Source organism: Terrapene carolina, unplaced genomic scaffold (genome assembly GCF_002925995.2).
Source record: "Terrapene carolina triunguis isolate 2854851 unplaced genomic scaffold, T_m_triunguis-2.0 Scaffold96, whole genome shotgun sequence".
NCBI lineage: Eukaryota > Metazoa > Chordata > Testudines > Emydidae > Terrapene > Terrapene triunguis.
Genome location: NW_020664447.1, coordinates 54,454,136 through 54,480,815, shown reverse-complemented (window position 1 = coordinate 54,480,815; position 26,680 = coordinate 54,454,136). Strand labels below are relative to the sequence as shown.

Genomic DNA, 26,680 nt, shown 5'->3' with positions numbered 1-26,680 from the left:
TGCCTATTTTCTTTTTCTGTTTTGTTACACATTTCTCAAACATGCCCTCACATTAACAAACTGAGAAGAGATCTGTTGTTGTCTGGAATATAGTCTTGATCAACCCAGACCTTGTGTCTGATAAGTTGTCCAGCTGTGCTGGAAGAAGGACATAAGACACTGGATGTGGTTTATTTAAGCTGGAACTTTATTCCTGTATGTCTGGGAATAACAATCAGATAAAAGTGTACAGTGCAGGTAATTCCATCATCATTTACATATACCTGGGGATGGGCTGTTGGCAGCCCTTCCCCTTTACCCATCCTGGTCCCCAGCCAACCTGCTGCGGGGACCCCGCTACCCCTCACCTTGAGTGAGAGTTAAGGGATCTATAAAGGATGGCAGTTGGCTCCCTGATGTACCAGTCATAGGAACCCCAATCCTCACCTGTTTCTGTGCCTTTAAAGAATATCTCCTTTAAATCCTTTACCAATCCATTTTATCTGATCACCATATCCCTTCCCTATAAAGGGCCTGCACTGGACATCTGCCTCATGCTGACATAATGAGTTGTGACATCATTGCCTAACCCGTTTCATGTTCGCCCCAGCTAAGTCCCCAACCACCCTGAAGGCAGTGAAAAACCCCCACCTAGCCTTGGCCATGCTGGCTGTGAGGGAAAAAGTCTTTCCCAACCCTCTGAGAAAGGAACGACTAGCGTAATTCCCACAAGTATTTAACTATGTTCCTGGGTGGGAGTCGCTCTGCCTGGTCCAAGTAACAGAGGGCTTTTCCTGCACTGGGGAGGACCTAAATAGTCCCTCCTCTCTTTGGGTCACCTGGGGTGGAGGTGATGGGGCAGTGTCCCCACGCTGACCTAGTATGAAGCTGGCTGCAGCCAGTCACTTTGCCTATCTAGACCTTAAACAGGCCACAACCCTTTTCCTACAACTAGACAATGGCCCCCACTGCTTAATGTGTCATGAGGTCATTGTCCAGCTATGCCAGAAGGAAGACATAAGACACTGGATGTGGTTTAATTAGGCTGCAAAATTATCTCTAAATGTCTGGCTGAACCTATGCTGGGACACCCCCAGTGCTAGGACACTGTCAAATGAGGGTTAAGGGGGGGGGCTATGAATGAGGGAGGGTTGGCTCCCTTCCGTACCAGTCATAGGAGCCCTGAACATCCCCCCGTCTCTGCTCATTTAAAGAATATCTCCTTTAAATCTTTACCAATCCTCTGATCACCATATATCTTCCCTATAGAGGACCTGCACTGGACACCCACCACAAACAGGCACTGGCAACTAGCTTGGCTGCCTCCCCCACATATCTAGTTGGGTTTTTGGACATCTACTAATGCCCTCTTTAATATTGGCCAAAAACCTGTCAGCTTCCAAGTCTCACCGGTGGATCCCATCCTCCCCGAACAATTCTGGTGCCCCGTATGCTGTGTCCAGACGAGAAATTACCAACACCCCTATGCCACCTATGAATTTTGCCACCTCCCCATTGACATACCTCCTAGCTTTGTTGACTGATCGGAGCTTCACACCTCTCCGCCACACCCTGAATTGCAACATATTCAACTCAATAATTTTTTCTCATAGGAAAAGTTCCAGGATCTGCCCCAACTCCCTCTTAGCTCTGAGCATTAAGGCCACCTCTTTCCATGTTCCCAATCATTTTCCCCAAGGTGTACCACAATCATACCAGGTGCCTGTTCATGGGCCATCACAGCCTACGGAAGGGGCATTAGCTCATCCCATAACATGCTCCTCTTCCCATGCCAGCTCAGGACTGCTTCACCACTGTGACCCAGCTGTGAACCTCCAGACAACCTGGAAGGCCACCTATGCACCCAATAAACTATACTGTGCCTATAGATCCACACCACTATCTGCCAGCATCTGGAATGCAAATACACAGGAAAATTAACCCTGGTTCCCCACCTGGGGTGTCACATATGTTCTGTATGCTTCAGAATGCCAACTCCCAATTGTCTGAATTGCGCTAGCCCTCACATCCAGCTGGACCACTGCTGTTGCCAAATTCATGTGCTAGAAGCCCCAACCTCATCAGTCCCCATCTTAAAACTGTAACAAACTTGCATGTTGTGAAGGGACTCCCGTCACCATGAATATAGAGATTGCCCATCTCTCCCTGGCCTTATTGCCATATATGCCCTCACGGCCTTAACAGGGCAGATCCCGGGCTCATCACTTTCCTGTAGAATAATGGATTCACCCAGGCCTCTTTGATCCATCTTTGACCTCCTCAAGGTTAATATCACTGATCACCCCCCCCAGTGTATTTCCCTCAGTTCCAAAGCCCTTTCAGAAGAGTCCCTACAGGACACAGGTACTAGTTCACCGATCCTAAAAGCTCCAAAAAATGCTACCAGAAATGCCACCATGAACAAGGCCAACTTTTGTCCACAATGACATATGGGCTCTAGGATCTGCACCAGATCCATAAGTGTATTAACAGTGACAAGACTATGTGCATCCTTCCTAGGTGAATGGAGATGGTTGATGATGCCAGTTGCTAATGACACCATGTGCTGCAGTACCTGTTCCTCCATAATGGGCCCTCCTGCTCCTGAAATTTTACAAAATCATTAAAAACTTCTCTCATAGATTCATAGTGTTTGTGGAACCACCAATATCTGCACTATACAGACCCCCCTCCTTCCCAGCCCCAGCTCGGGAGCTGCTGCAGTGAGGGAGAGACCCCCCTCCTTCCCAGCCCCAGCTCGGGGGCTGCCATGGCAGAGGAGAGGGGGCACATCCATTGCATTAGAAAGGCAAGACTACTGATATTAAAATATGAGTTGGGTGCCTTTGTTTGTAGAACAAAAAACAATTATTATTAAGGGTTTTTTTATATAGAGTTTTTATCCAAAGCACTTTACAACAGTTAGCTAACGGTACAAACAACATTCAGAAAGATCATTAAGAGGTCCCCTCAGCAATTTTCAAGTGGTCAGTGAAAAAAAAAAAAGTTTGAGAACCACTGGTCTAGAGCTATGCCAAGTTGGTTAGTATGTGCGATGGCTCTGTTTTTGAGAAATCGCCATTTCCATATGCATACTGGTGATAGAACAAGTGCTTGGAGGCACCAGAAGAACAGCCTCCCACAAGAATCAGTATTATCTCCAAAGTTCTTCAACTTATATTCAAATAATCTACCATATACTGGGTCTTGAAAGTTTGTTTATACAGATGAGATATGCCTCAGCACTCAGTCACACTCCTTTGACATATTTGAGAGTGTTCTAACCACAGATATGGCAGCTATGGCAGATTCTTGTCATCAGCGGCGCCTGATACCAAGTGGAAGTAAGACACTGTCAACTTTCTTCCACTTACATCATGCACAAGCGGGCAGAAAGTTGAACACAGATCTCAATGGTCAATAAATAAAGCATGATTCACACCCGGTCTATGTAGGCATCACGTTGGACAGAACTCTCACATATCGTAGCCATCTTACAAAGTCAGTGACTAAGGTCAAAATGTGCAACAACCTGCTCGGAAAGCTGGCTGGAACAACATGGGGTGCTAATGCCCAAATGTTACACACTTCAGCCTTGGCACTCTGTTACTCGGCGGCGGAGTTCTGCGCTACAGTACAGGCTCGCTCATCTCACAGAAACATGTCGATGTACAACTTAATTCCACCATGTGTATTATTTTAGGCACACAAATCTACTCCTCTACCATGGTTATTGATTCTTTGCAATATTGCTCTGCCCTATGTTTGCAAAGAGGAAAGCATAGTAAAGCTTGTGACGAAATTGTGTGATATGCTACATCAACCGCTATTTAAAGTCACTATTTACGACCACTACATGGTCATCTGCCCTCATGTCACCCAGTGTGGATAAGTTTACCGGGTGAGGGATTTATGGTAGAGGACGCACGGTGAGCTTCATAGTCCGCAAAGAAAGTGACTAATAATTATCTTGTATTGGACCTCATTCAACCTCAACCAGGATTTGATTTGCCGCGATGGCAATGGAGCCTTCTCAACCAGTTTTGTATCGGACATGGAATTTGTGCTGCAGCAGAATTTTGGTGGCATTTTGGAGACAGTCCTCTATGTCAATGTGGGCAGCCACAAACCATGACACATATTGTTGAAGACTGCAAAATGACAACTTCCTGGAGGGCTTCATGCCTTGAACATTGTTGATAAGAGCGTGGTGGCTTGGCTTGACTGGATTGCATACGCCAAATAAATAACTACACGTTGTAAACCTTTTAGTGCTGCGGAAACAATTTTGGAAGCAACTGTCCAGACTATTTGAGTCAATTCTCTGATGGCTCCCCCACCTCCAAATGCAGTTAGTTCACCACAGAGCATTTGCTTCCTCAGGATCCATGTTACTTTCCACTAAAAATTTGAGTCCTAGCAATCACTGGCTACACACACATATAGACATCATAATCATTGGTTTACTGAACCTATGAAGTATTGGGAACAGAACGCACAACCTGTTTTAAGAATATAGTCTTCTAACCCTCAGGCAAAAGGGGAATATCCATTATCAGTGAGTAGTATTAGGATTTGTATCCTCTTTTCAAGGAAGATAATTACAATCTACTAGACACTTCTGCAGATAGTGAAATTCCATCCAGGAGCAGAATTAAAATAAATACATAACATGGGAGTATTTACACTCAGATTCCAAGGTGAGAAGGGACTATTATGATCATCTAGTCTGACCTTCTGTATAACACAAGCCACAGAACTGCCCCCAAATAATTCCTTTTGAACTAGTGCATATTAAAAAAATCCAATCTTGATTTAAAGATTTCCAGTAATGTAGAATTCACCATGACCCTTGGTAAATTGTTCCAATAGTTAACTACCCTCACTGTTAAAAATGTACACCTTATTACCAGTCTGAATTTATCTAGCTTCAACTTTCCGCCACTGGATCTTGTTATACTTTTCTCTGCTACACTGAATACCTCATCATCAAATATTTGTTCCTCATGTAGGAACTCCTAAACTGTGATGAAGTCACCCTTTAACCTTCTCTTTGTTAACCTAAGTTGATAGAACTCCTTGCGTCTATCACTGTAAGGCATATTTACTAATCCTTTCATTATTCTTGTGGCTCTTCTCTGAATGCTGTGCAATTTATCAACAACCTTCTTGAACTGTGGACACCAAAACTGGACACAGTATTCTAGCAACAGTTGCACCAGTGCCAAATACAGAGGTAAAATAACGTCTCTCGACTTGATATTCCCCTGTTTATACATCTGAAGATTGCATTGGCCCTTTTGGCCACAACATCATACTGCGAGCTCATGTTCTACTGATTATCTACCATGACCCTTGAATTTTTTCAGATTTCTGAAGTAGTCACATAGCCAGTAGGGGACAAAATACTTCATATGTTATTGCTCAAAAATAATCCCTCTTGTTGACTGAGGAGCAACACTGCACCAATGTAAGTCCTATCTAGTCCTCTTCTGCTGAAAATATGGTGGAACTCACAGGAACTTAAAGAGGGCCAGTTAAAAAGCAGGCATCTCAGACATTTCCCAAAGTGGGAAAACAAATAAATATAAACATACACCTCTCACTTCTAATTACTTTAGTATACCTCTAATAGCAGCTTCAATCAGGAGGAGAAAAATAATTATTACTTTATATGTCTAATAGCCTGAATTAGAATAGATGAACTGTATGTTACATTTATCAGTAGTAACATCACACAATGAAACTTCTTAAACTGAAAAACATGAGGTGATTCCGTTTTTCTTTAAATGTACTTCTCTATGGATAAAAAACAAAAAATATACTCAAATTTATGCTTGATATACTAGTTGTATGGTTATTCTAAAAATCACAAACTACCAATTACTACTAAGGACCCTGGTTAATGTTAGAGACTTCAACACATTTGTAAGTGAGCTTTAAGTATTCCTTTCCTGTTTTTAGTTTTTATTTCCATGGTAAAAGGTCAGGGAGAGAATGCACTGCACTGTAAGAAGTTAGGTATTAATAACATTTTGAAATCCCTCAAGTCCTCCACAGTATTCAGAATTGAATATACCAAAGCTGTGTTTCAGGTTATAAACTATTACAAAACTTCCATACAATACAATATATAATCTCATAAGCAAAATCGAATTCCTGAATGTGAGTGCGCCAAAGATACATTTCTAGAACAGCAGCTTCCCTCTTTCCTTCCCTCTCTCTGTTTGCTTCTATAAAAGATGCCATAGTACTGGGAAAACACTTTTTAAAAGTCCTAGGGGAAAAGTTTCCTAGAGTCTTAGAAATCTGTAAAGAAACAGAAATAGGAAGAATTTCAAAGACCAACTCCTTTCCTGCAGTCTCTCAAACAAGGTAAAAAAGAAAAATACCCCCTAGATATATTTCTTAGATTCTCTATTATGCTTCTCAGGTTCCCCATGGCTTCTGAAGTAAATGTAAACTGAAATCTAGAGTTATATTTCCCATTATGTTTTATTTTTAATTAATCCTTCAGCCCAAAGCACTAGATGATCAGAACTATTTAGAGATATGCATTTCACCACAGTATTTGCCTGTTATACATTACAAGGTCACATCCTATGCGGTGGTGACAATGTAAGAAATAGCCTCCAGCTAGTGTCTTTGTGGCGGTGTTTTTGGTTGTTTGTTTTTAATGGTGGGGGAACCACCTATAAGGAAGAATTTCTCTGAGTTTTCCATTTCCCACATGGTGGGAAAGAACTGTTACTTCGCTATAAAAATAATTAAGGATACGTGGTCAGTTTAAGTTAGGTCTCTGATTCTCCCAATAAAATATTTTAAACTCTGTCCCTCTAGACTTAGGTTCTCCGTAGTAAAATTAAGCAGAATTTTTAAACAATTTTTCTTACATTTTAACTTTGGTTAAGCATTTAGCCTTTGGCCATGGATGAATCAATCTGTTCAGAGATAATGCAGTGAAATTAATGTGGGAATATTATCCAGTACACAGTCATATTACCGAAGGTGAAAACTTTTAACTCTTAGCTAGTCTGTGTATTTTAATGGACTGAATCACAAAATCAAGTTTTGCTCCACTGCCCACTACTCTAGAAAAGGCCATATGACGTTGGTGCTCTTCTAACCAAGTCAGTGACTCAGGATATTAGATCAGTTTGAGTCTGGGTATTTAGGTTTGTTCATTCACTCTTGTTACACTGTTATTCTTGATGACTCCTCCACCATCTCTAAGATCCTTCCCAGAGTTCACATCTATGGCCAGGTAATAGGAGCCGGACATTTAACTTAATTCACAGGTGACACCAAACACCATTTCAGAGAGTGGTCCTTAGAAAATGGCAAACACTACCACAACTTGTTCTCCTAGCATGAGAATCCAAGAAACTAATTTATAAAACATCTCTGGAAGCAGGAACCTTGAATTTTTCTATAAATTGGAGTCTCCCATATGCTGGTGTTGAAGTTACTGGACTTATCTGCGAATTGCAAATGGAAGAATCAATGTGGCTCCAAAAATAAATCCATTTTTGTTGTTGATAACACCACTGAACCTATGGCATGATTTGGATGAGTTTGTGTTGTTTAAACTACTCTTGCAAGTATCACATTGGGCAACTGGTAAATAGTATAGCAATCCTGGATAACTATTGCACACCTAGGATGACCAGACAGCAAGTGTGAAAAATCGGGACGGGGGTAGGAGGTAATAGGAGCCTATATAAGAAAAAGACCCCAAAATCAGGACTTTCCCTATAAAATCGGGACATCTGGTGACCCTATGCACACCAAATGATTACAGATGTCAATACTTTGTTTTTGAAGTACATGTTGTATTCAATGCATGCACCATTATGGCAGGCTTAAACCAGAGCAAAAAGATTTGTGGCAAAGCATACGACCTTCTTCCCACTACAATGGCCATCCTCTAATTAGGCAATGCATCTGATAGTCATTAACAGGAATGAGATAATGAATCACTTTCTCTCTTCTTTGTTAATTTGCTGTAACCAAGCGGCTAATGGATGTCAGAGCTGAGTGATTGCACTGATTATAGTGATTTATAGTTGCAACAAAACAATTTAAAACCATTCTGATTATTCATGTTAAAGATGCCTTATGTTTTGTTTACTAAATGTTTTATGTCCCTTTCCTGCCCCTTCGCAGTCCCTTACACACTGTGAAAGAGGTCTTCTTGGAAAACTTGAAAGTTTTAAGCTTTTTTTTATTGTTTCAGAGTAAGACATTTCATTTTGTTTATAAAAAAAGAAAAAGTTTACCCAGTAGAAATGAAAAAGCCTTAGGGTGGAAAGAAAACTTCAGTGGTGCCTAGTTCAAAAGAAGACAGAAATAAGAGGAAATAAGGCAAACTTCAAGCCACTTACCTTGGGGCTCCCAGTCCCTTCCTCATCCTCTGCAGACACATCAGTAGCCAGTATCTCTGCTTTGATGATATCCAGAGCCCTAAGAATCCAGCTGTGTTGTCGTTTGATTTGCCTCTGTAGTTCCTTCCACTGACTTGCAATCATCTGCAGCATGTCCTTCAGTCCTTCTCCAAAATGAGGAGGAAAAAAAATATGAAAGTTGTAAACTCAGCTACATCTTTATACAATGGGGTATCAGGAAATTTAAAAGAAAAAACACAGCAAATATTTCAGTATATTCAGAAAATGAGGCCAGGAACTATTGTGTTCATACTATTAACAACACTATATGGTCATAGCATCTCTTTTAGCCCACAATGAGACAGAATGTTACATTTTAATTATACCTCAGCTCAGAATTTAAAGGAAAATAAAATGTCACAGAACCAGTGATTTATATGTAGTGGGGAAAGCCCAGGAAACTCCCCCCTCTAGCTATCTCTTCCCTGGCTCTAAACATTCAATAACTTCCTAGCCAGGATGTAATATTTCATCCCTCCCACTCCTTTGTATATTTTCTGTGGTTTAAATTATTATTTTCTAAACATACTGCAACATACACAATTTATCTCAGTGTACAGCTTTGAGACCTTTGCTGTGGCTTCTCCACCCCCTGGGAATTATACCAGTAACTCACTGATTTACTATAGGTTTTGCATTAAAGAAATTCTGTCTGTGGCTCTCATGAAGTAGGTGTAGATTGTGGAACAACAGCTGTAATGACCAGAAAAATGTAAACAAAAGGACAAATGCAAAATTGGATGAAAGTGGGCCAAAATTAAGACACCAATCCCCAGTAGTAAAGTATAGTATACTACTATTAAGCTAGTCATGCTAATGTCTAAAATATTATATAATTATGCACCCAGATTTAAGTCCTTTGCAGAAAAAAACAAGCATAATCAAAGGAAATAATTTTTAAAGTATTTTGCTAATAAATTAAAACTGAGGTAAGAATTAGTTTATGTAAGTAACAAAAAAAAAAAGAAAAAGAAAAAGAACCCCCCCACACCTTTACCAATGCAATTACCTGTGCAGAATATATACATGAAATCCTAATTCATTATCTTAATGTTATTTCCATAGCACCTATATCAAAGAACATGTCAGTGTGAAGTTTTCAGTGATGTGATTTCAATTGAAACTCAGCTGAGCAGCAAGACCAAAATAAAATGAACAGACTAGTTGAGGTAGTATTTCATTTTATAAGTATCACAGCATTGTAAGCAGTATATGAAACATTTATAAATCTTGAAGGTCAATCTGATAATGTAAATATTAATAATACATAAGGAAGTGAATATATGCAGTAATTTACAGCAATGCTTCTTCATTCTTTAATAGTCTGGAGACATAAAGACTTGCAATATTTCAGAAAGATTTACCTGATTTGTGAGATACAATAAGCTCAAGAAGTTGACATCCTTCTTCTACCACAGCTTCTTTTAAAGCACAGTGGCTATCTACATTCAACTTAAAACTCTGCAAGGAAAAAAATATGAGCATCAAATGTGGGAGAGGCAGCTAAACATAAAACCTGTACAAAATTACTTGCTACTTTTTATCAAGACCCACAGCCCCATTTACAAAACAGCCGAACAAACTTGCAATATTAAAAGCTATTGATATTTTAGATCTGGCATCAAAATATTTCCATGAGATTAGCAAAGTGCATCTGTGTTGAAACAGCTGACAAATCTAGAAATTCATTAGGTTTTATGAAAAGTCACATCCTGTAGGCTGTATCTGGAGTAACAGTGTTCTATAAAAAACACAGAGTTTATGCCATCCCATATGAGCACTCTTTCTCATACTTCCTTTGAAATGTTGCTAATCGTACTGTTTATGAAACCATAAAAATGTACAACACTGAATATATTAGCCTTATGCCCACCCATACAAATCCATTAATATTGTGGTTCTGACTTAACTCCCATCTCCCTTTTCAAACAACAAATCATGCTGCATCAGGTACCTTCTTCTTTAACTGATAAAACAAATGTTTTTAATCTTTTGGGCATTAGTATCATTAACTAGCATTATTATTATTTTACAATGAGTCTCTAATTATCACATTTGCTTTGAAGAAATTAATTACATTTTATTCTGCAAATTATACTCTAAGCTGCTAACATAAAGATGATCTGGAAACAGGAGTTACCCTTTCATGAACAGGCATGATATGCCACTTTGATATCTCCATTAGGTAAGTTTGAACTATAATTTATAATTTCTTATCCAAACTGTACAAAAAACAAAGGAAGAGGGAAATACTTGGAATATTTAATCATAATTCATATGTGGCCCTCATTCCCACAGGCAATTCTTACTGACATCTGTGGGAGTTCTGTGTGAAGAGTGAGAACAGTACATGGCCCTCTGGATGAAAGGGTCATTCTCCATCTGGGAATGAGTTCGTTTGTAGATGTTAGACTGAACTGTGCATGTGCCCAACTGTACTTTAGTTTCTCCACCAACTGCCCTGAATTGCTCCAAATCCTACTAATTAACTACCAGGGACCACAAAATATCTAAGTTTCCTTTCTGAGGGAAACAAAGCAAACATTTGCAAGTAGAATAGAGCAGTTCCTTCCTGTCACCAATCCCTGTTAAACCCAACTATAGCCATTTGAATTGTATGGTGTGACAGTGAACAATGCAGTTTGGCCTTAGGAGAAAGCATTGGTGGGCATTAAATACCTACAACTCATACAATTGCAGGGGTCCCCAAGGCAGTGAGGAGGGGCAGCGATATGGTGACTCAGCTACTTTTCCCTGGTAACAAACACAGTTGCAGTGGAGCCAGAACACACTCCACCTGTCTGGAGAATGCAGCTTTGCTCTACAAAATGGCGTCTTCCATGTGGTGTGACCTTGCACACACTGCATGTGAGGTCGTGCTGCATGGAGGATACCATTTTGTAGAGCAAAATGGTGTCCTCTGCAAAAGCAGGGGTCCCAGAATTGAGCTTTGCAGGGGGCCTCCATGGGACAAATGCTGCCACTGGCAGAAAGCGGGGGGGACGGGAGCGGGGCGGGAGGGGGGGGGGACACAGCAAGCTGTAATAAGAGGACACAGTTTTTATTTGATTTGTTGAGGGTTGGGAAAGTTTGTTGACCAAGTATGGTTACATAGAATACTGCTCTCTCTCAGAAAACATCCTATATTGATGCATAGATGCTTAAGCATTCAAATAGAGGACAAGGCTCCAGCTTCCAGAGATAGCGTATGTTTTAATTACATCGGAAGCTGGAAGAATCTGTGTTGTTCCATTATGTCTGATTATTAGGGAACATGCAAACAAACAAAAATGGAGGTCTGATAATATGCTTAATTTCTTAAAAGACCATTTTTAAAATTTATTAAAAAGTAAATAATTAATGGATTTACTTGTAAACTTGCAGAAAATTCATTCTATACTTAAAGAGTATGTGCTTCAATTTTAGGAAAGATACACAATATTGTTCATACACAACAGAGGTTAAATCCCTGATTGAAGTATTAAACTCAGCTTATCCTTAACTCAGCTGCAATTGGTGCCTCCATAATATTCCTGTTGTTGTTTTGTTCGACTGAGAAGAACTGTTGCCTGCATAGCAGCACAGTTTGAAGGAAAAGAGGGAAATTTTAAATTCTAAGCATTAGCAGCAGCTTCCTGAAAAAAAGTCTTGCATTAAACCATTCTGCATTTAACAATGCTTTTATTGCTAGGAAAGCTCAATCTAGTAACTCCCTAAAACTAAACAGGCATTACGTGCCTGATAAAAAACCTAAAGGTATACTAAATAGGGTATGATACAAGTACATGAAATACTTGATAATAGATAGGAAACTCTTATTGTGTACAAATGTCACATGAATATTCTTTACTTATACAACTGTTGACCATTTAATTAAAAATTAAGTACTATATAATTAGAGGGCAATACTGAATACATGATTATTTCAGTGTTAACACAAGTATAGCTTGCATGGTAGTTAGTTTTGGATCTCTAAAGGGTCATTGGCAAATAATTTGCAAAACTATGAAAATACCACATAGTTACATAATAAATGAAGTAAGGCTTACACAACTTATTGGCTCTGCCAAAAGAATGACTGGAAACCAGAGTGGATAGATTTAAATCAAAGTAATTTAAATCACCAATTTTAATTATGATTTAAATGAGCAAACAGGAAACTTTGATTTAAATAATCAATTTTAATCTTATTTTGTATGTATTGTTTTTAGTTTTTTTCCTAAAGAAAGGTTGATTCTCTAGTTGGTAACCATTAAAACATGTTGTTTTACAAGTAAATATAGATTGCACACTAAATTGAGTACATCTTTTTGCTATCCCAGAAGATACAGTATATTGATTATATTTATTTAAGCAGTAATATAGCTTAATTTACATTTATTCAGATTCTTCATTTTTTTACTTTTTTATTATGTTAGAAAATGGTTAATGACATTTCTTATTTACTAGATGATTACATTTTTTACTCATGATTTGAGTCATATTCTGTTTGGATGCACAAAAACTGCATTTTAATTTTTTATTAGTTAAATAAAACTACCTTAAATATGCTGAATAAATAAGAAAAAAAGTTTATCAAAACATGTTTTGCACTTAAAACTAATTGATTTATTAAACAAAGAAAATATGTGTACTTAGTGAATTGTTTCTGGTCACCTTGTCCTTCAAGATTGTAGAAGGATCAGATTTTATCCTCTCACACCTAGTTTTTGTTCATAAGTGGAAAAGAAAAACAAGGTTTCTTGCTTTTTCAACTCCCAATCAGTTCCTCACATTTGAATAAACTAGTCATTGGACTGAACTAGTTGAATAAACTGAAATGAAGAAAACATTCTCTCTGCACCTGTGAAAGAGGCTACTGCTGTCAAAAGCTGGTTTAGCACTTCAACAAACCCTGGTTCCAAATGCTTAACCAGTGACGTCCATCCGTTCGTTGCTTCTACTTTCTTTAAAACATTGACAGTAAACATACTGCTTGAATATTAATTTTATTTAATTTAGGTGATTTTTAATAGATTAAAGTAAGTTTTAGTCCTTAATTTTAAATGTATTTCTTTTTTAATATAAAACCTATTTAATTTACATAAAAAAACTGATATTTTTGTTTTTGTTTTAAAAATACTTGATTTTTATCCACCCAGCCGGAAAATATTTTTTAAAATGTATTTACCAACTCTTCACAAAAGAGAGTTGCCATTTTAAACCCAAAGGTTGCATTCTCTATTTAGCATCCATGTAAACAGCCATTGCAAACTATTGGGATTTGACTTCTCCATTGCTAATACAGCTGGCTCTGCAAACTCATCCAGACACTAAGGCCTGCTGTTGAAATAAGCAAAGTATAGCTTTTCAGAAATTCTTTTGAATGATGTGTCCTTTAACCACTAAAAATATTTTAATATTACTATTAAAATCCAAATAGGGCAAATTATTTTTTGACTGGGAAATTGCTGGTTCCAGAGCACTACCTGGGGAAAAGTTACATAAATCAGTCTGACACAGGCTAACCTGTGTGAATAGACTGAACCCCAGCCCATTCTCAGCGCACACAAACTCTGTCTTTGTGTTCAGACTCTCACCTCTCCCAGGAGCTTTACTGGGCTCTCAGAAACAACACCACAAATATATTTCAGACTGAATTTGGCTGTCCCTCCAGGACTTCCTCAGTCCAAGGACCCGGTTTCCTTCTCTCCAGAGAACTAGTCCCACTTCCCTTGTTTTCAAGGTGGAATTATGGAGCAGCACCTGCCACAATGAGTCAGCAGAACATAAGCAGCTTTATGAAGGGTCCTAACCCTTGCTAGCAGGATGAGTTCACAGAAATGCACTGCTGTATGCCATTAGGTTTCTGGAAGCCATATTTTATAGTTACACTGGATTTTTATAACATCATGTTGGTGGGTTTGAATAATTTTCTCTGTTGCCCTGAGGTTACTTTAATTTGTATTGTATAGGTTCTCACTCACAATTCATTTTGCATAGAACCACTCAGCTTTACTTTACTCTTACAGTCCAAATGTGAACAGTTCACAGGATATCCTATTATACAAAAGAAATATCTTCAGAATATGGTATAAGTGCGTAGTGCTGGAATCTTCCTTCCAATAAGCAGTTTGCCAAATAGCTGTGAAGGTCAGTTACAGAACTTGCACATCCATATGCGGCAGCTGTTTCTTCAAGATAAGTGACAATGAATGTCATGCAAAAAGAACAGGAGTACTTGTGGCACCTTAGAGACTAACACATTTATTTGAGCATAAGCTTTCATGGGCTACATCCCACTTTGTAGCCCACGAAAGCTTATGCTCAAATAAATTTGTTAGTCTCTAAGGTGCCACAAGTACTCCTGTTCTTTTTGCGGATACAGACTAACACGGCTGCTACTCTGAAATGAATGTCATGTACTGAATTTCATGACCAAGGCCATAAAGCAGGATTGAGGGTGCTCTGGTAGTGAAAGTGCTACATTCTCAGGGATAACTACATTAAACTACAGTTAAGATTAAAAACAAGAGAGAAAGAAACGTTTATGTGAATCTTGTGGTTTTCTCCAAAACACTATGCAAACCATAGTCTAAACCTTTTAAGTTAAGGTTCCTTTTTAAAGTTAAAAACAAAAATTTATCACATGGGTATGAACACTCAAGATCACCCAGATACCCTTAACTATCACACATTATCATTGCCCTGAGAATTGACGGGCTCTGGAACAATGGGACTGATCCCACTGGTATATAAAAATTAATGATAAAATTCCATTCACTTTTCTGAGAGAATCCAGCCCAATGTATGACTCAAAAAAACACACAGGCTCATGTCATCACTGACCAAGAAAATTAAAAAACCCCGTGTTTTAAATTTACACTGACATATCATTTAAACCAAACTGTATCTGTGAACACATTGCTGGCACACTTGGCTACTATTTTTTTCCCAGACACACACACAATTCACTGAGAATTATATGTCTGGACATATCATGAATTAAAAAACATACATAGCCCACACTGTATTCAAAAGCTCTATGCACCTCCAAATACAAAATTATTGTTTGATAGCAAAGCGTAGTGAGACAGAGGGATGTATGTATGTACATACCGTAGTATACATCTACTACATTCTACGTATCAATAGTACAAATATAATAGCTTTTACAAATTTAAGATGTTCACAGTCACAAACTAATCCTCAGGGAACCTCTATCAGGCAATTTCTCCATTTTCCTTCATATCCTCATTTTACAGAAGAGGACAATGAGACACAGAGAGGTTTTGACTTGCTAGGAAAGGGAGTGTGGTCCTCTGTGCTGTGTTTTATTCATCTGGAAAGTACTGAAATTTCACATTCCACAGGTGAAATCTGAAAATATATGGGTTTTAGTATGTTTATAGTACATGCAGATATGTAGGTACCATTATCTTCACTATACTGATTCAGAAGAATTACAATCGAGTGGATTTGGCAACTGCATAAGACAAGAGATGTAGGGAATTATTTTCAAAGGTGCTGAGCCCCCACATCTCCAACTGAAGTCAATGGGAGCTGCAGCTGTGGAAAATCAGGTTTAGGTTCTATCAGTTCTTACACTGTCCTATAAGTTTAGGCAAGTCACGTGATCTTGTCTCTCTTTTTCCTCATTTGTTAAATAGAGATTATGATATTTATCTATGTTTACATGGGTGGTGTGAGGCTCCAATAAATATGTGTGAATTGTATCAGAGGGGTAGCCGTGTTAGTCTGAATTTGTAAAAAGCAACAGAGGGTCCTATGGCACCTTTAAGACTAACAGAAGTATTGGGAGCATAAGCTTTCGTGGGTAAGAACCTCACTTCTTCAGATGCAAGTTTCCTAGACACTGGGGGTCTTTTGATGGGGAAAGTATGAGCAAGGAGCTTTTAAGGAAATTTGATGCAGACTCCCTGGTCTCTGTTCTAGAGACTTTGCAGGATATTTCTGCTTGGTGTGGACTATTAAAAAAAAAAAAAAAAAGTATGCTGGCCTGGCACTAATGTCTTGTTTAAGAAGCCTGTGTCAGGCCAGTGTTTTGGCATATGGTTTCTTTAGAACACTACATTGTTTAAAATTCACATGAAAATTGCTTTGATTAACAATTATTTATCTCTTCTGCCCTCCAGCGCATCACCCCATACCAGAGAAGAGTAAAACAAGTTTGGAGTTCCTAGGTCAAACTGTTCAGAAGTTATATTTTTCAAATATAACACAATAAAACTGGAAAATATCCAAGAAGTGAGAGAATCTCATTTTTTGAACTTTCCCCATCTTTCCAAATGTCTGGTCCAATTTTGTTTTTATAATGGTGAAATGCTAGTCTACACAGTTAAATACATGTAATGTATGTATTGCTGATCTCACCTTCAGCTGTATCACAATCATATTTTTCATAAGTCGTGTATGTCTGTGGTTCTCAACCAGAGCTACACATACCCCTGGAGGTACACAGAGGTCTTCGAGGGGGTACATCAACTCATCTAGCTATTTGCCTAGTTTTACAACAGGCTGCATAAAAAGCACTAGCGAAGTCAGTGCAAACTAAAATTTCATACAATGATTTGTTTATACTGCTCTATATACTACACGCCAAAATGCAAGTACAATATTAATATTACAATTTATTTATTTTATAATTACGTGGTAAAAATGAGAAAGTAAGCCATTTTTCAGTAATAGTGCTGTGACACTTTTGCATTTTTATTTCTGATTTTGTAAGCAAGTAGTTTCTAAGTGAGGTAAAACTTGGGGAATACGCAAGACATATCAGCCTCCGGCAAGGGGTACAGTAGTCTGGAAAGGTTGAGAGCCACTGACATATATAAAAACAGCTGTGGACTTGCTGTTGTAGGGATTATCGATTACTGTTACCAATCTTCCTTGTTTATTTGTGTGCTATAGTTATAGTAATTAACATTTGTAACAAATAATTATTTTACATAGTTGAAGTTCCAAAACTGGCAACCCACTACATCAAACTGACAATTTTCTTTGCTGTTCTTTGTATTTATACCTACCTGTGAGTGTGTGGCCCCTTCTACTTGAGGCTACGTATGCTAGTATACATTTAATTTTTGCTGAATTTCATGCATTTTCGCCTTGCAAAATATATCAGTAAAATCTGAATTTTGCACAACTACAAAATTGCAAATCAAACCCCAGAAGTTTTGGCCCATCTTTATTCATCATATTTTACATCTTCAGTTTAACATTATTACTGGTTAATAGGTGCACCTGAAAATCAAGCTGTATTGTAATATCTGGTGCGTTATGTTAAATGAATCTTTTCTAGGGTAGCAAGTCTTTTTTTCCCCTTCCTAATGAAGAATACCTCATCTTTTCCAATTTTCCTATCAAACGCATCCACATCATCTTGAAACAGTGCCACATCCAGCTGCATCTATACTCAGCTTCAATTACATGAAATTACCCAACCTACTCTTAGGTCCTTTAGGTGCTCTTTTGCTATGTGAGGCACATGCATGGTGCATATCTTGTGAAGTGCATGATTACAAACTATTCAGCACAAGCCTGTTTTAAGTAAACAGTAAATTAAATATTGTCAGTGCTTGTTCAAACTTGCTCTTATGAAGGAACTTCTAGAATGGGTTTCATAAAAGTCTAGATTTAAGAAAGGGCTGGGCATAGAGTAATAGTTTTTTAAAAAAACCTTCTCTTGGCTCACCAGTTTGTATCTCTAGGCTTTTTTCTCTTTTAATCTACTATATCTTTGCTTGTTTTAGGATTGGTTCAGGATTTGGACATCCTGTTTAGGTGCCATTATTTGAAAACTGGGCTATACGGAATACTGAAATCTTGCGCATAGGCTACCTATGAAGAAATGTTAGGATAATGGTAATTTTGCCATAATTTTTCATAAATGAAAGTTTCTCCTTCAACAGCTGCTCAACAATAATTTTTCTTTCACAGAATCCCCAAAAGAATCACCGTCTTTCAAATCAGCTGCCATTATCTTTTGTACTCAATGAGACTGAAGCCATATATTGCTTTTAGCACAGGTGGCCTCTGCATCCACCAGTTCCTCAGTGTTTCTCTCTACCTCCTAACAGTATCGGGCTATCATTTTCTCCAATAGCAGCTTGGTTTTATGGTTACTGAGAACAATAGGAGGCAGTGAACATTTTGCCAGAGGGCACACTTAACTGAGGGCAACCTCTGGCCATAAGCCTGTTGAGAACAATGGGAAATGGTAGACATTTTGAGATAAGACAGTTCTTTTAGAGTTTCTTTGGAGAAGAGTTCATGCACCGGCCTCTCCTGAAAGATAAACAATGGGAAAAATAAATATAATCCTGAATATTTCTTTGTCCCGTAATACCATAATAAAAAGGAATTAAAATGTAATGTGTCTTTAAAATTAGTTTAAGCTAATTTGAGACCCCAAGCACTAGAATGCTTTCATCAAATATGCAGTGTTGTTGTACCCACATCGGTCCCAGAATATTAGTGAGGCCAGGTGGATGAGGAAATATCTTTTATTGGACCAACTTCTGTTGATGAGAGAGAGAAGCTCTCAAGCGTCATAATAATAATCACATGGTTATTGCATAGTGTTTCTACAGGACAGAAATAAGGTTGTTTGGGTGCCCTAACAATGCATTCTGTGTTTTAACATGTCTGGATTTCTTTTAAATTTAATATTAATTCTGAATAATCTGGGTTCATAATTCTTTGTTATGAGATAATTACAACATCCTTGAAATGTTTTATCTTACATTACTCACACATAATCTCAACCATAACTCCATTTTAACATGGTTTTTGTCTGGGAATTGATATTGCACCTAGCACACCTGGAAAGTTACAGACAAACTGGTGGGAGTTTAATGAAGAACAAAAAAATATGATTAAAAGGTTAAAGGGGCAGAGGAAAGATTCCAAGAACTAAACAAGATTAGCTAAATGATGATTAAGGGGAAGAAGGAATATAAATGTCTATTTGTATTTCACAAGTAAGAACATCAAGGAGAGAGAAAACTTATTTAGCATGGGTAAGTATAAGAGGGTATAATAGCTAGGACTAATGGAATTAAATTAAGAAAATTTAAGCTAAACATCAGGGAAGTTTCTCTGACAGTGAGATCTATTAGATTGTGTAATAATCTCCTAATGGAAATAGTGAAAGCTCCATCCCTGGAGACATTAAAAACTAGACTGGAGAAAGCACTGGAGAATATACTATTTGGAACAATCCTACACTGAAGCCAGGGGGGAATGGACTAGATGATCTTATAGGTAGTTTTCATCTCTTATTTCTATGAGTCTATCTTATGCATGCCCCATCAAGCAAATTGAGATTACTAGCCTCAAAATCTTAGGATACAGAATACTAATTTTATATTTATGGACGTTAGACATGAAAAAATATCATTAGATCATCCAGCCTCCCTTTCCCAATTCAGAAGAGATCCCTACAGCATATTTTCTAGTCCATCTCCATTCTAAAAATCCCACATGATGTAATTTCAACCTCTTCTTTTGGAAAACTATTATACAACCTAATATGACTCACTGTCATATTTTCTTGAATTCTGTCTACTTTTACCCTTTCTCAATTTCATTGCATTACCTGACCACTACACCTAATGTCTCTCAAACTTTGTTTAAATACTTCCACTATTAGTAAGCTGTTATGTTTTCCCTTGGTCACCTCTTAGTTTTACCCAGATAGCTATTTTGAACTTTCCTCATAAGTCCTCTCCTGATTACAGAGAGGAGAAACAAAAATATTCTCTCCAGTTTACCAGTATCTTTTTGGCAATGTGGTACCAAGCTTTGAATGCATAATTTCAAGCTGTATATGGAGAGGGACGATTATGTCTCTACTCTGTCATGGAATGCCATTGCATATGCAGGTCAAAATCATAATGGCTTTTTTTCTGCAAACATTTCATATTGTAAACTCATGTCAAATTTGCTGCTATCATCTCTAATCTCTTCCAGTTTTACATCTTACAATATTTCTTTTTGCTATTGAGTATGTGCATTTTAGATTGCCCATCACAAGTATTGGTTTACAGTTTCCTAAACTTATTCTCAGTTTATTTTCTGCTTGTGATTCTAATCTCTCTAGGTTCAAAGGTGTTATTTCTTTGTACTGACTGGTGTTCACAACTCCTCCCAATTTAGCATCACCTGCAAATTTCAAAAACTTGTTGCTTAGTTCCTTTTCCAGATAATTAGTGAAGATGTTAAAGATTAACACTGATCTCATCAGATCCTTAACTGGACACTTTGCCTGAAACCTATATGTTGTTGTTTATTATTCCACTCTGTTTATGGTCTTTTAGCCAGTTTTCATCCACATGACAATGTTTCTATCCAAGCCAATTTGCATTTCATTTTTCAAGTATGATTTCATGAGACAGCATCAAACTACTTTATCTAGATTTAAATCCTTTTACCAACTATTACAGTTCCAGGGTTGTGCTGTACTTTGACCCCACTCTGTCTCGTCCATGAGGAGCCTTTCAAGCCACAGGCCCATACCTGCACTTCTGTCAGCCCCACAGTTACCTCACTTTTGGACTGGATCACCAGAGTACAGCCCTCCCTGTTTCCCAGAACAATATTACCTCCAGCACATCCAACTGGGTTTGGCCCCTGCTATATATTTCTCTCCAGGAGCCTGTGACCCAGTATGAAATTGCAGTAACGAAGGACAGATTTTTTCAAAACATGTGTGATCTGTTTATCCAAAGGAACATCACAAATACGGAGACAAGTGTTAAAATACCATTTAAATGCATACCTAACTTACCTAAACCTAGGCCTTTCTTTACCTCTTTTAGGGAGGCTCACATCATTGCAGTGAAGCCTCCCTGCAATCTTTATCTCTCAGTCTGATTCTCTGGGCAGTGTCTCTCCCCGTAGTTCACAGGTTATACATTCCAAATATCCTTTTTTCAAAGTTCCTGTGTCTGACTTGGGACCCACACCGGGTCCAAACTGGCTTATGCATTTCTCTAGAAAAGACCGTGGATTCAGGTATTGTTCCTTTGAGCACCTCATTATGTAGTTACCATTCAGTATCATTTGCTGCCTCTTTCTTGCTACCATCTCTTTCGCTCTGAGGGGAAGATTTTCAAAGGCCCATAAGGCAGGTTTAGGTGCCCAATTCCCAGTGACTTTCAATGGAATTGGATGCCTAACTGTCCTTTCTGCCTTTGAATATGACCCCTAGATCATTGGTTGGCTACTGTCTGCCCTAGGACTATTCTTGGTCTTCTGATGATACTCCTCTGTCCTCTCTCCAAGGGCAGAATATCTATTGCTAGCAACAAGGATGAAACATTCCAATGATGACACATTCTCTTATCACCTTTTTTACATCTCTATAACCATCTATGTCATGTATTGTTTCAATTTATTCTGATGACCTTCCTTCACCCTATACCGAATATTTTTTCCCTTCCATCTCCCAGCGATGTCAAAAGCTGCTAAAGCCCCTGCACGGTCCCCAGGTTTTCATTCAGGGAAAGTAACTTTATGATTTCCACATTGGATTATCTTCACTCTGCCAGCACCCACTGTTTTCTGGAGACATGTTCAAGAGCAATTGTGCTTAACCTGCAATTTACCTCCCTTCAGATCTGCTCAGAAAATTTGAGGTAAGTTGTAGAAATGAAGACCTGTCAGGCTGTGCTATCACAATATTTCTCCAGACTGTCTTATGTCACACAACATGTTTGCAGGTGCACCCCATTCATGTGGAGAAATGGTATTCCGAAAGGGCCATTTTAACCACTGCTGATTCCTAGTTTGTATTGTCCTGACAGCTGCAGAAAAGGCCAGTTCATGTGAAAAGATTTTTCTATCCCAGAGACAAATATATGATGCACAACAGGCTCTGTAGATGTGGAGTCTCTAAGGTGATAAACAGCCATATGTATATTACTCACATATACATTTGCTAATGTACAGATCCCAATACACACATTAGCACTTAATAATACTATGTGGTTTTAGAACAATCCCTGAAGGATGTTAGTTCTATTAAAATTATTTGAGAGCTTGGAGGGTGGATATAATCTGCTTCCATATGTCTTATGCAATTAAAAGGTGAACTGAAATGCCTCCTTAACAAAATAAATGTAATAAACTATTTGAGATCCCAAATTATTAACTGAATGCATGTGTGGAATTAGAAATGACAAATAAACACATAATAAAACGTGAACAGAAAGGTTTTTACCAGCCAAGACCTCAGTTCATGCCCCAAAGTTTCCATATTTCTGCTGCAACAGCAGTGACATTACTAACACCAAAAACAGGGCAGGAGCTGCCTTGCTTAAACTGTTTTAGGTGTGAATGATGTCATCCATCTCCTGTAAGAGAAAAAACACTGAACGCTAAAGGACTTGACCTCAAGTCTTGGCAGGTATGGGACAGAAGAACAGATTTTAAATGTTTTTAAAATTTAATTATTTGTAATCTGTGTCCCTATACATCTATTCTGTTAATGTTTTGGGATCTCAAAGAGACTGCTTTTTTAAATTGCATTTTGGTTCACTTTACAAGACAGCTAATATCTACAACGTTCATATCAATATGCTGAAATTTCAAAAGATAGAATAAATACATTTAGAAATATACATTAAATATTACAAATCATTACCGACAACAAGAGCATTTTGCAGTTTATTGAGAAAACAACATTTTTTTCCAAATCAGTGTTTTTCAGACATGTCAAAGTCACTAGCTCATACTGAGGAGCAAGGAATATAAAGAGAAGTATAAAGTTAGCAGTGTGTGAACGACTATGTTAAAATTTGTATCAAGCCTCTGAATAGAACTGACTGGAAAAATCTGGATAAAACATATTTTTGTCAGAATCCACTGATTTGGAAAAATCAAACCATTTTGTGGAGACTCTTCAATTTAAATGAAACTGGGGCAGGGTTTTATCAGAAACCTGCTGGGTTCTCTGTTATCTTACCTGACTACAGGGGTGTTGGAACAATTTGTATAGTGGGAGTTCTGAGAGCCAGTGAACCAAACCATGCGGGCAGGGGACTGGACTCGATGACCTCTCGAGGTCCCTTCCAGTCCTAGAATCTATGAATCTATGAATAAACCCTGTATATGATGGAAACCACTTCAGGCCAGAGAGTGTTGCCACACCACTAGTTTCAGCACCTATGCCTGACTGGGCTTCCAGTTTGGGGTTTCAGCTGCCCTGGAGTCAGGGACCCCATGTCTGTAGCTTCCTCCATCTGCCAAGCACTGGGATGCTATCTGCTTTCACAGACTGAATTTTTTAATTTTAATCCTGAATAGCAACGATTTTGAATTGGTCGATAAAGGTCATAATGTTGACATAATATATTTAGACTTCTGTAAGGTGTTTGACTTGGTACCACACAACATTTTGATTAAAAAACTAAAACAATATAAATTTAACATGGCACACATGAAATGGATTAAAGGCTGGCTAACTGATCGGTCTCAAAACATAACTGTAAATGGGGAAGTGGGTTGTTTCCAGCGTGGTCTCTCAGAGATCAGGTTTTGGCCGTATGCTATTTTTATCAATGACCTAGAAGAAACCATAAAATCATCACTAATAAAGTTTATAGATGACAAAAAAATCAAGGGAGTATAAATAATGAAGAGGACATGTCTCTGATTCGGAGTGATCTAGATCACTTGGTAAACTGGGTGCAAGCAAACAATATGTGTTTTAATACAGCTAAATGTAAATGTATACATCCAGGAACAAAGAGTATGGGGAGGGACTCTACCCTGGGAAGACGTTATTCTGAAAAAGATTTGGGGGTTGTGATGAATAATCAGCTGTAAATGTGCTCCCAATGTGACTCAGTGACCAAACAGCTAATACAATCCTGGGATGTATAAACAGGGGAATCTTAAGCAGGAGTAGAGAAGTTATTTTACCTCTATATTTGACACTGGTGCAACAGCTGCTGGAATATTCCAAGAAAGAAGTTGATAAATTGGAGAGGGTTCAGAGAAGAACCATGAGAATGATAAAAGAATTAGAAAGTATGCATTATAGGGATAGACTCTAAGAGTGCAATCTACTTATCTTAACAAAGAGGAGGTTGGGGGTGAGTTGATTACAGTCTATAAGTATCTACATGGGGAACAAATATTTAATAATGGGCTCTTCAATCTAGCAGAGATAGGTATAACGTGATCCAGTGGCTGAAAGCTGAAACTTGACAAATTCAGATTGGAAATAAGGCATACATTTACAATGGTGAGAGTAATTAGTCATTGGAACAATTTACCAAGGGTAGTGGTGGATTCTCCATTACTGTCAATTTTTAAATCAAGAATGGATGTTTTTCTTAAAGTTATGCTCTCGGAATTATTTTTGGGAAGTTCTGTGGTCTGTGTTATACCAGAGGTCAGACTAAGTGATCACAGTGGTCCCTTCTGGCCTTGGAATCTATGGAGCTATAAAACCAAATTTTGAAATATAAAAATCCTCCGTGAAATGGAATTATCTTTCTCCACCCAGTTCTACCTTTGAGCATGCCCAGTGGGATTTAGATGTTTCCAGAACTCTGAGCAGACTGAATTTGTGTGTGTTTAATATAAATACTGGGCCTTCTCTTCTAACAAACCTATGTCCTACACATTACAAGGAATATATCATATTCTCCATTTCCCTTATCAGGGGAAATTACATTTTAACGACCTTATCACTCTCCCTACAAAAGCAATACATTTTATCCTGAAGCCACTTCTGGGTATATAGAATGAGACACAGCAGTGTCATAAGGCAGTCTCCATGTGGAGCATCCTCCGACAGGCTGCAGTGGAACAGGTGATCCTGCCTCAGTTTCCCTACTTGTCTGGACATGAAAAGAACATAGTCTCTTAGTGTCCAATACAATGCCTGCTTCTTAGCATAATTTATTCATATGCACCTGTGCAGTGGTTCCTCAAAACCCTTCTCCATTCCCACAATAAACATATAATAGGTACAGCAGTTTTCTGTTCCCCTGTGCAGGAACATCACTTCCAGGTCGCCCACCCGAGAGTCCACCAGCACTCCATTCTCAGTTCCTTTGCCCTTGCTCCAGTGTCCCACTCTCCAGACCTCCACCTTGAATGACCAATCTCATGGCTCTTCCACCAGAGCTCCCAAGTCAGATCTCCCATGAGAAAGCTCTGCAACAGGTTCTACTCCCCAGTTCTTCCTGAGAGTCATATCCCACTCAAGAAATGTCCCTCAGGGACCAACCCCTTGTTCCTGGACTCTTCTTGCAGTCCTCTGCCCAGATCTTCACCCAGAGAACTCCCCCTCTCCTTCAGTGTTCCATTCCCCAAGCCTTGTCTGTGATTCCTATGCCTGCAACTGGAGATCCACCTTCCAGCAACAGTCCTCTTGCTTCTGGGCTTGGCTTCCCCTGACCAAACTGGAGCTTTCCTTTTTCCTTGTCCAAACCTTATGCTCTTCAGGATTCCCCAGCTTTGGTCAGTTCAAACCAATAGTTCTCTCTTCCAGCTCTCCCCCCAAGTATCCCTCACCAGCTCTCTGATCTATCTCCAGCAGCTCTCCTCTGCTGCTTCCTGACTCCTCTGGACCCAGGCAGTTCTCACCTGGCCCTTACAGATTCTCCCAAGCAGCTCTGACCTGCCCCTTTTCCTGACTGACTCCTCAGTCAGTTCTCAGGCATACTCCTTTCCTGTCCCTTTCCTGTGTCTTTATATGGTCTCGGTGCCTTCTCTTAACCCCAGTTGGGAGGCACATGTGGATTCACAGGTGCACTGGCTTACACTACCTCTTAACGGGGCCAGTCACCCTGTAAACTAGTAAAACAACAGATTTATTCAAAACACAATTTTCAAAAAGAAAATAATAACTAACTCATGGAATTATTCCCAATAGTTAGGTAAAACTTTTTCAGTACTTGCAAATATCTATAGACAGAACCTAGAATACTTCAGAAACCTCAAAAGTAGAGTTTGCACTTTATAATGGATTCTCCTCTTTTCTTCAGTCAGAGCAGGGGGTTTAAAAAGAGGTTGATCTATGGAAAGGTCTCGTCTGAAATTCAGATTACCCACCTGGCCTAATCAGTCTGTTCTCTGGTCCAGCTCCTCCCTTCCAGGCAGGTCTGATGCATGCTGGATCCTCCAAAGACAGCCCCAGCTCTAGTGTGGTATAATAATTCTCCTTGTAGTGTATTAGGCAGTAACAGTCAATGTCAAAGCCACCTTACAGGAGGCTTGGTATCTACAGCTCTGGAAGG

General features: G+C 38.7%; 1 protein-coding gene across 1 annotated transcript in view; it reads right to left on the bottom strand.

The window, feature by feature from the left end:
• AKAP6 (A-kinase anchoring protein 6) overlaps positions 1-26,680 on the bottom strand; it is a 297,070-nt gene that overhangs the window by 167,861 nt on the left and 102,529 nt on the right. Inside the window, 2 exon segments of the mRNA XM_029911420.1 lie at positions 8,364-8,527; positions 9,788-9,884. Coding sequence (XP_029767280.1) covers positions 8,364-8,527; positions 9,788-9,884 — 261 coding nt within the window.